The sequence below is a fragment of the Micropterus dolomieu genome, linkage group LG09 (assembly GCF_021292245.1).
Source record: "Micropterus dolomieu isolate WLL.071019.BEF.003 ecotype Adirondacks linkage group LG09, ASM2129224v1, whole genome shotgun sequence".
NCBI lineage: Eukaryota > Metazoa > Chordata > Actinopteri > Centrarchiformes > Centrarchidae > Micropterus > Micropterus dolomieu.
Window position 1 is genome coordinate 3,270,306 of NC_060158.1, and position 10,580 is coordinate 3,280,885.

The following is a 10,580-nucleotide window of genomic DNA, read 5'->3' on the forward strand; positions in this document are numbered from 1 at the left end:
GTTTGTGGATGACGATGACGATGGTGTTACCTGTGTTTGTGGACGATGATGACATTGACGATGGTGTTACCTGTGTTTGTGGATGATGATGACGATGGTGTTACCTGTGTTTGTGGATGATGATGACGATGGTGTTACCTGTGTTTGTGGATGATAATGACGATGGTGTTACCTGTGTTTGTGGACGATGATGACATTGACGATGGTGTTACCTGTGTTTGTGGATGATGATGACGATGGTGTTACCTGTGTTTGTGGATGATAATGACGATGGTGTTACCTGTGTTTGTGGATGATGATGATGGTGTTACCTGTGTTTGTGGATAATGACAATTGTGTTACCTGTGTTTGTGGATGATGATGATGGTTGTGATGAAAATTTTATATTTTACTGTGTTTACTATTTCACCCTGCATGCTTCATCAGAATAATGTTTCACTATTGTGGTATTTGATTATTTTATTATGTTACAGCTAGGTGAAGTTTCCCATGGGAAAGATGCTCGTTAGAGAGTTTTCTTATCTGACTGTCCTTGATAGGCCTTCATCTTAGGACAGCTGGTCCCTACTCCCTTCCTCCCTAACATAGCTGCGTAATACCCTCACAGTATAAAGTCACCTGTTTCTTCACTGGCTCTTTGTCTTACACTCTGCAGACTCTTTGCACTCTGTATGTTTGTCTGACCCTTTGCAAAGAATAAAATCCTTAAAAGACGTCTGGATTGGACTCTTTATTTCAGAAGACTCACTAAAGGACATATTTCCATTTCATGGTGTTGCCTGTGTTTGTGGATGATGACAAAGATGGTGTTACCTGTGTGTGTGGATGATGACAATGACGATGGTGTCACCTGTATGCGTGGATGATGACGACAACATTGATGATGGTGTTACCTGTTTGTGGATGATGATGACGACAACGTTGATGATGGTGTTACCTGTGTTTGTGGATGACGATGATGTTACTTGTATTTGAGGATGATGGTGGTGTTACCTGTGTTTGTGGATGACGATGCTGCTGCTGATGGTGTTACCTGTGTTTGTGGATGATGACGATGATGATGGTGTTACCTGTGTTTGTGGATGTGATGATGTTACCTGTATTTGAGGATGATGGTGGTGTTACCTGTGTTTGTGGATGAGAGCGTTGAAGGCCATGCCGTCTCTCCAGCTGGTGGAGAAGTTGTGGATGTTCACGTTTGGATACCTGATGAAAAACACCTGGTGTTAATCTCAGCCAACATTTCGCTCTGATTGAGAGGTGTTCGTGTGACCCGAACACAGAATTGATCAAAGTCTAAGTTTGAATGACCCGATTAGCAATAACATGTACGATAATGAAAGGAGCCTTAAGCCTCCTCCACCCCAGCATCCACCGGTAGACTGAGTCTCCTTTCCCCTCGGAGGGAAGTTAATATCATCAGGGGAGTGACGAGTTCAGAGCGTCAAACATTAGTTCAATGCAATGTTATTGATATCTTACCAGTTCATAACAGTTAGTGTTCAATTCCTTTGAAAAACATCCTTGATGATGAATTATTCTACATTTACAAATACATCTACTCCGTGTGATGTGGCTGGATGAACTGGACATCTTACAGTAGTGACAACAAGGGACGTCGTGGAATCAGTTTTATAAAGCCAAAATATCACAGTAAACTGCATTATCACAACAACCATCAACATTTCCTGAAACACTAGTTTTACTGCTAGAAGACAGTAAAATTACCAGAAGTGTTTTTAAATATGTTCATGTTTTGGTACCGTTGTTTCCAAACCCCAACAGTCTCCAAAATACAAACACCCTCTCACATCATCTCTGTAGTTTGGAAATAAATGTTTCATCTGAAGGAGAGAAGGTTCTGAATTTTCTCTAACCTGAAAATAAGGCCAGACTTTAGTCAGCCAGGCTGCTGTGGTTTACAGTGATTTACAGAAGTAGTAGTAGAAATATGAATACAGGTGCTGAGTCTCACCCTGCCGTCTTCATCTGACACCACAGCAGCAGAGCGTCTTTGGCTGATCTCTTTTCTTTGTTGTCTTCAGTCTCCACACTGATGTCCTGAATCTGAAAATACAAACACGCTACAGGTGAGTCCACCTCAGGTGAGTCGCTACAGACAGACGCAGAAAGTTTTCAGGTGCTGATGATGATTTGTACGGTTTTGTTTTCTGTCTACAGATGCATTTACTGGTGTTATCTTGAATACAGCAGCAATCTGTGACTGTTCGTCATGGTGCTAGCTTCCTGTGAGCAGGACAATGATTGGTTAAAGACAGCTGAAGCCCCTCCCCTCCACCAGGTGTTCAGGTACAGGTGCCTGCTACTGTTCAGGCTTCACCTCACCTCCACTGTTATTGGTCTGTTTTCATTTGTGAGTGATCTGATTGGCTCTTTAAAGATTTACTCAACAGTGTCTGTGATGTGATTGGTGGAGCTTTCTTCAGCCTGAGAAGCCGAGCGCATGAAGTTGGTTTGTTGACGTCTCCGGTTGTCTTTGAGTAACAGCAGCTCTGACTGGATGGTTTTAGGAGGAAGTGGGAGCCGATTGGTCGGATTTTTCAGAGATACGCTGGGAATTCCCAGAAGTCAAAGGTGGGTCCAGGACCGTGTGATGTCACCTGGACTGTCTTTCCATGATGACGCTCTGCTGTCAGTAAAACATGAACAAACCTGGACTTTCACCTGAGGAGGTGGACCAATCAGGGCCACTCTGTTAAAGAGTAATAAAGTGGGCGTGGCCCTTCACCACCTGCTGCAGGTCTGAACGTTTCATGTCCAGAAAAGTCACAAAAAAAAATACTAAATTATTTACTTTTGTTTCTGGACACTCGTCTTGTTGTTTCGCTGCACTGATCAAATCAATCAATCTGCTGCCAAAACAAAAAGTGGATTTTTAAATTCTGTTTCTGGGTTTCAAAACTTTAATTCTGTTACTGCTGTTTTCACATGTTGTGTTTCTGTTCTGTGCTCGTCAACTAACTTTTATTTCTATTGACCAATCAACTAATCGATTGATAAAATGATTGACAAAGAAAGTAGGTGTGTGTGTGCCGTTACCTGGAAGCGGAGGATGATGGTCCAGATGAGGCCCAGCGTCAGGCGGTGGTTCCCGTCCACGATGTCGTGGGAGCCCATGTTCTCCAGGTGGACCCTCTGCTCCTTCAGGAACTGCAGAGCCTTGTCCACGTTCTCCAGACAGTGGATCCGCATCCGGCCTTTGGTGGGTTTGGGCTGCAGAGAAAAACAGAGAAGAAGAAGAAACAGTCAGGACGGCCTGCAGTTCCTCTAACGTCCACCGGGTGCTGCGCTGCGGAGACCTGCTGGGACCAGGTCCAGGTTCAGTTTAACACGGGATGTGGATTAAACGGACCGTCTTCCTGGCCCTGCACACAGCACAGGAAGTGAGCGAGCAGTGAAGCGTCCTTGGTCTTCAGGAAGGGGAGGCAGCAGCTGGACAATATCTTATCTGGACATGTGAATCCAGGATCCAGGACAACGACTCCTCCGACTCCACCTCGCCGTCCCAAACGCCAAACCACTTCCACTTTTTTAAGAAGGAAAACAGGAAGTAGGATGCACCTGGTTCAGCTCTCGCACGTCTGAAATCACTCCTCGGCTGCTCAGAGCGCCATCAGCTCCGTCCAACGCTGAGGCTTCACTTAGAGCCTCAGAACTACAGACGACCACAGCGACACTTCTGATGACGGGTTTGTAAGTCGCTTTGGATAAAGAGTTCCTGAGTGAACGATTCATAAATGAAGAATCACGTCATTAAGGAGAAAAGTGAAACACTACATTACCCAGCAGCCTCTAACTGTACTCACACTTGCTATTCTGAGTGCCTCAGTTGCGTTCTGACTGCAGTGCACTATGGGTACCCTAATAACAGTGAGAAAGTTGAGTGTGGAACGCTGGACACTTCTCAGCCTCAACAGACGCCATCTTGGGTGCGTTGCGGAGGGGAGGGTAAAATGGCAGCGAGGAAGCCGCAGGAGGTACGTTCTCGTTATGTGGCGACAATCGAGGTCAGATGATGGTGATGACGATCCGCCTGGTTACAGCTCACCATGAAAAAGAAGAAGAAGACGACGCATAACGGCCGTGTTTGATTTGAGACGACACCACGCAGTAGAAAGTACATAGTGTACACAGTGTACTGCAAAGTATCTGATTTGAGACACAGCTTTGCACTAACAGCTTGTTCTAACCACAGACGGTATAAAATAAGTGGGCGTAGCCGCTGTGATGCGCCCCGTTGGTTTGTGGACCGCCGTTCTGAAGCCTTCAATTTGGCATTTTGGCAGTCGCCATCTTGGTTTGTTTGGAACCAGATGTGACCATATTTGGAGGGTGGAGCTAGCTAGCTTGGTTAGCAAGGTTCAAACCAAGCTAGTTCACGTTAACTGTGATATTAGCTGGGATGCTAATTTTAGCTAGCGACAAACAGGCTTAAAACAAAACGTACTTCCTGAAAAATGAGCAGCCGACTGCTGATAAGCTTTTTCAGCGGCGCTGGTTAAATGTACACAGAGCAGCAGATACGAGTCACCTCTATCCTGATTGACAGGTTGCCATGGTAGCGACTGGTCAATCAGCTTGTAGCCCCGCCCTAAAGCCTCCCCTGCTTCCTGGTTTCTTTTCCTCTAAATGGGACCATAATTTACTAAATGAACATCATGCTGTGTTGAAGAAGACTTGAAACTAGCGACTGAGACCATAAACTCATCAGGAAAGTGTTTACTGAGGGAATAAATCAGCTGACAAGTAGAAACATTTTCTCAGTGACTCATAGACTAAAATCCAGTGGAGTCGCCCCCTGCTGGCCGCTAGAGAGGACGCAGGTTTAAGTCGCCCCCTGCTGGCCGCTAGAGAAGACGCAGGTTTAAGTCGCCCCCTGCTGGCTGCTGGAGAGGACGCAGGTTTAAGTCGCCCCCTGCTGGCTGCTAGAGAGGACGCAGGTTTAAGTCGCCCCCTGCTGGCCGCTAGAGAGGACGCAGGTTTAAGTCGCCCCCTGCTGGCCGCTAGAGAGAACGCAGGTTTAAGTCGCCCCCTGCTGGCCGCTAGAGAGGACGCAGGTTTAAGTCGCCCCCTGCTGGCCGCTAGAGAGGACGCAGGTTTAAGGCGCCCCCTGCTGGCTGCTAGAGAGGACGCAGGTTTAAGTCGCCCCCTACTGGCTGCTGGAGAGGACGCAGGTTTCAGGCTTCACTATTGGCTTCACCTGTTTGATGCTCTAAGAACAAACGTCTTATTAGAGCATCGCGTCACCCAAATTACAAATTAAATCCTTTCTCTCCTCGTTCTGGTGGCGTAAATAAGTTCATAAATAATAAGGTCTCCAGGTCAAAATCACTGACGGTGAATGTGATTCATGAAATACGACATCACATTAACGGGAAAACGTCTCCTCAGAAACAGTTTCCAAACAAACAAAGTGTTTGTGACATTATGTGGCGAGAGGGCGTCGGCCTGCAGCAGGTCGGGGTTCACGGTGAAACAGGAAGAGGAAGTTCTGCCGCCTGTTTCCTCTTGAGTAAAATCCAGCAGTTGAGAGAGTTTTCCCTCACTGACACTTCAGATTATCTGATTCACAGGAGGAAAAACACAAACGCCGGCCAGCTGCCCTCTGAACTCAATGAAAACCACGTTCAGTAGCTGAAGCTTCTGTAGGTGAAGATCATCTCAGGTTTTTTAATCTCATGAATAATCTGATTCAGCCTGTGTTTTTAATGTCCGTGAGTTCAGATCTGACTGAGATTTTTGACAGAAATCTTGCAGCAGTCTGGCGCAAACGCTTCCTGCTGACTGTGTTGATAAGCGGTCGAATCAGCAGCCAAACTGTTTTTGGTTTGAAACCCTCTGAATTACCCTGGGTACCCTTTAGCGTCGCTTTAGCTCGTGTAGGGCTAAAGTTAGCAACAATAAATATGCAACATCTGGTTAGACTTTCAAAATAAAACTAGTGGTTAACAATGTGAAACATCGTAATTTGGTTATGTTTGGGAAAAGATCATGGTTTAGCTTAAAATAACTACATTACTTATGTCTTAAAGTAACGTTACTTACGTACGTTGTGTAAGTCACGTAACTTATGTACATTATGTAATAGGGCTGCACAATATTGGAATAAACTTGCAATATTTTTCTATTCTGAGATATTGTGAGATGAAAAAAATGTAGGAATTTTCACCAGGTGACTTAAATTGCTCTATTTGAAAGGAATTAAGCATCCTGGAATTATTGGGATGTTTTTGTAGGGAAATGTATAGAAAATAAGGTGAACATTAAATTTTCTTTTTTTTTGAGTGCAAACCATCCTTTCTAGAGCTTTAATGCAGTAAACATTTTAAACAAAATGATCAAAATATCAGCCCCCTGAGGGCTTTACAAAAGTCTTTTTGGTTTTCTCCTGTTCCTCCCTTATTTTCAAGTTGTGGTCGACAACTAACGGGGACAACTGATCAATAACTATGGAGCCTGCTTGTCTTTAAATCAGAGTAAATTATGTTCCATCGCTCGTCTCTTGTAGATCAGTCATGGAAAACGAGAACTGTCCGAGTTTTCCTTTTGTATCAAGCAGCAACAAAGTTTAGGTGTTTCACACATTCTGCAATGTGATTATTGCGCACGGCCACATTGCGATGACGATGCTGAAACGATATATTGTGCAGCCCTCTTTTGTAAGTGATATATAAACTCTTCTTTCTCTCAGGTAACAAACGCCAGTCTCCTGAGTGAAAGTCCAGCTTTTGTCCCACCCGTCCGCCTCAAACACCTCTTTACTTTTCTGTTATTCACAGAAGCACTTTTAGCGTTGAACAAGGCGCTGAAGGCGGCCATGTGTGTTTGTACCAGACGCCGACTGACGGGATGAAGCAACACCTTCTCACCTCCGACTCCTCACATATTGACGCTTGGTCGAGGCCCTTTAGCGTCATTTTTTTAGACGTTTAAGGCTCCGCAACAACAAATATGCAACATCCGGTTAGACTTTCAAAATAAAATGCTAATGTTTCGAAACATCGGCATTTTGAAACGGCACGTTATTAAAGTCAGAAAACGCTGCAGTTTGGTTCAGTTTAGGCACAAAAAGTACTCGGTTAAGGTTCGGAAAAGATCCTGGTTTGGGTCAAACGTAGGTCAATTAACAAGCTCACCAACGTCACCTGTGGAACTTACGCAATTTACGTAACTTAAATAAAAATATGTAATGTTGACTTTCTGTTTCACATGGAACCTGAACCCTGGTCTCCCGGTTCAAAGTCGGGGTTCTGGCCCTCCATCCACCTTCTTACTCTTTTCTGTTAAACATCATCTACCTGCCTTTACCGTCACAAACCGACGCTACAGGGCTTCCCCCCCCACTGCGTTCAACTGTGACGCTACAGGGATCCCCAGTGCGTTACAAACTGAAGCTGATGGCTCTTGACCACGCGTCCATATGTGACGAGTCGGGAGGGAGGACGGGTTGGACTTTTAGGTTATGGTTAGTTTACTCACCGGCGGTGGTTTAGCCACCACGCAGCAGCCCATTTTGTGCCAGAAGTCGCTCATGCCGACGCTCCGCGTGTCCAGCGGCCGGCTGCCGCTCTCTGCTGCCGCCCTGCAGGCCGGGGGGGGAACTGCAGCCTGTGGGTAATCCTGTGGCATTCAGACAAAAACTGCAGACCCAAAACCCCAAAATGTGCCCCGCGTCAGGCTGAAAGCTGTCCGGAGAAGAAAATACAAAAATAAAAACTGGATATCCAGAAGAAGCTCGTAGAGGAACGTGTAAAATGAACTGGGTCCTCCGTGTTAATGGATCCAAAATCTGTTGAATCCAAACGCCTCCTGAGCTGCAGTGTCAGGTTTGATCTGTGGAGGAAAAAACAAACAAGTTACAGACACATTTTCACAAGTTTCTGTCTTTTATTCAGACTTCTGCCCAGATGAAGGACGTCCACAGATCTGTGGCGAAACCTGCAGCTGCTTGTGTAACTTCATCTTTTGCAATGAGACGTTTGTCTTTTTTTCCCTCACTAGTGAACATTTTTATCTGTCAGAGATTCATTTCATCGCCTCGCTGGTTTTCTGTCTGAACAAGTCTGAAACACGAACCGCCTCGTGTCATCCTGAGCTGCGATTGGTTCGTTGACACACAGATCCAGTTCTGTGTAAAAGAGCAACTCTTTTATAAATGTTCACTTGCTTTGTTACACTGGAGACCAGAACAAAGTAAAAACCCGTGATGTTCTCCTGCAAATAAACTCAGACATGGTCGAGACTTTTGGGTCACAGTTTGAGAAATAAAAATCTTGGCAACAACATTTGGACCGACTGAAGGAGGTCAGGTTTGTTTGCTCATGAATTAAACTTTTTTAATTTGGAGAGAAAGAGGGTTCTTCTCTTGAATTTAAAGATAATCAATAACAGGTCTGGGCTCGTGGAAACAGTTTCGAACACACTCAGACGCCTTTATTTAACCACACGCATTCATTTCCTGACCAACGGTGATGCAGTTTGAGTCATTTCTGTGTTATTTTGCTCTAAATTGCTGCAACATTTAAAAAGTCAACAGGAAATAAATGACAACAACCCAATTAGCTGCAGTTAAAAAGGTCCTTTGGTTCAGATAGTAAAAGAAAGGAGGAGAGTTTTTCAGCAAGAGATCCTGAATGTGCAGCTTTTATTAAAAACCGAGATTAGTCAGTTAACAGTTCTAATCAGAAAGTTTATCATTACTTTTTAAATGAGTAATAAGTCGTTGATTACACTTTTCAGTATCGTGCCAAACACTGACCTCAACTCCCAAACAGCCAAATAAAACGTCCTGAAACTCAAACGTAGTCCTCACAAAGACAGAAGAACCAGAATCCTCTCTCTCACTGAGCTGCATGGGAACCAAACCTCAGAGAGACGTCAGCACAGCGAACACATTAAGCATGACTAAACACCGGGTGTGGTCCAAACACAACGCAACACACACTCTCACACACACCTACACACTGACACAACGCACACTGACACAACGCACACTGACACAACGCACACACTCGGGCTTGTAAAACTGAAATGAAAGAGTGTTTCTGGATGTTTTGTTCTTGTTGTTTCCAGATGAAACTGATCCTGAGACAGGACACGTTGGTCTGTCAGCGCTGAGGCCACTTTATTATAAAACTCTTCCTCCGGTCTGTAACCTCACCTCCAAAACGCTTCAGACGAGTCTCAAAAGAAGCTCGTTGCAACAAAACACCACATCTTTGAGCTCTGAATGATGTTTCACATACATCCGTACTTCACTGTACTGACTGGACTAAAGGATACGTAGCCACAATGTTATTTCTCTACATCCAAGGAGGTTAAACTCAGCTCGACTGTTAGACCCTCTTAGACCGAGAGGCTTCTTCAGTTCTGACGGGCTGGCAGGAACCGGCGTTATCACATGAGGCCGAATGTGAGTGTTTGTTGCAACCTGTTCTCATCGCAGGGCTTCACATACGGACGCCTGGTCAAGACACCTTGGCGTCGCTTGTTAACGCCCTGCATACCCTTAAGTGTCGTTTTTGGACGTGTAGGGCTCCGCGGTGAAGTCATCAAGAATAAATAAGCAACATCTGGTTAGACTTTCAAAATAAAACAAGTTTTTTTAACGTTGTTAAACGTTGCAATTTAGTTAAGGTTTAGGACAAGATCATGGTTTGGGTTAAAATAACAGTACCTGACTTAACTTACGTTACTTGCATAACCTAAATAAAACATTGAATGTTTCACACGGGAAACGAGCACCGGTCTCCTGGGGGAAAGTCCGGTTTTACACCATCCACCTACTTAGTCGGACTTCACTGTTAAATATCCTACACCTACTTTTAGCGTTCATAACCGACGCTACAGGGCTTCCCCCAGTGTGTTGAACCATGGCGCTAAGGGGATCCCCAGTGCGTTACAAACTGACGCTGGAGTTGGAGTGAGAACGGGCCGTTTGTTTCCTGGGAACACAGAACGCTCACGTCTGGCCTTGGGTGGGAGCACCTTGTTTATCTCTGTCGTAAGCTTGTTTATCTCTTGTCGTAAGCTTGTTTATCCCTCTGTCGTAAGCTTGTTTATCCCTCTGTCGTAAGCTTGTTTATCCCTCTGTCGTAAGCTTGTTTATCCCTCTGTCGTAAGCTTGTTTATCCCTCTGTCGTAAGCTTGTTTATCCCTCTGTCGTAAGCTTGTTTATCCCTCTGTCGTAAGCTTGTTTATCCCTCTGTCGTAAGCTTGTTTATCCCTCTGTCGTAAGCTTGTTTATCCCTCTGTCGTAAGCTTGTTTATCCCTCTGTCGTAAGCTTGTTTATCCCTCTGTCGTAAGCTTGTTTATCCCTCTGTCGTAAGCTTGTTTATCCCTCTGTCGTAAGCTTGTTTATCCCTCTGTCGTAAGCTTGTTTATCCCTCTGTCGTAAGCTTGTTTATCCCTCTGTCGTAAGCTTGTTTATCCCTCTGTCGTAAGCTTGTTTATCCCTCTGTCGTAAGCTTGTTTATCCCTCTGTCGTAAGCTTGTTTATCCCTCTGTCGTAAGCTTGTTTATCCCTCTGTCGTAAGCTTGTTTATCCCTCTGTCGTAAG

At 44.9% G+C, this 10,580-nt stretch overlaps 2 protein-coding genes across 4 annotated transcripts in view; both read right to left on the reverse strand.

Annotated features, from left to right (window-relative positions):
* Positions 1–10,580, reverse strand: part of cdc42se1 (CDC42 small effector 1) — a 33,277-nt gene that overhangs the window by 14,051 nt on the left and 8,646 nt on the right. For 2 of the 3 annotated variants that reach the window (XM_046058913.1, XM_046058914.1), the window contains exon 2: positions 7,501–7,854. In XM_046058913.1, coding sequence (XP_045914869.1) covers positions 7,501–7,650 — 150 coding nt within the window. In that variant the 5' untranslated portion in view covers positions 7,651–7,854. Of the gene's footprint in view, positions 1–7,500; positions 7,855–8,779; positions 8,841–10,580 lie in introns of those variants that run through there. The other variant, XM_046058912.1, reaches the window with a different exon arrangement.
* Positions 939–3,390, reverse strand: LOC123976608 (spectrin beta chain, non-erythrocytic 1-like). Its single transcript, XM_046058911.1, has 4 exons — positions 3,061–3,390; positions 1,976–2,067; positions 1,126–1,206; positions 939–1,033 (listed from the first exon to the last, which is right to left on the reverse strand). Exons 1-4 carry the CDS (start codon positions 3,211–3,213, stop codon positions 1,030–1,032), a joined length of 330 nt encoding a protein of 109 aa, XP_045914867.1. The 5' UTR covers positions 3,214–3,390; the 3' UTR covers positions 939–1,029.

What these genes read in the sequence shown, in the direction of transcription:
- LOC123976608 (XM_046058911.1), bottom strand. Translation starts at nt 3,213, where the DNA reads ATGCGGATCCACTGTCTGGAGAACGTGGACAAGGCTCTGCAGTTCCTG. An exon ending in CCATCATCCTCCGCTTCCAG is followed by an intron (nt 2,068 to 3,060) that starts GTAACGGCACAC and finishes TTGTATTTTCAG; the next exon opens with ATTCAGGACATCAGTGTGGA. An exon ending in TGTCAGATGAAGACGGCAGG is followed by an intron (nt 1,207 to 1,975) that starts GTGAGACTCAGC and finishes GTTTTTCATCAG; the next exon opens with GTATCCAAACGTGAACATCC.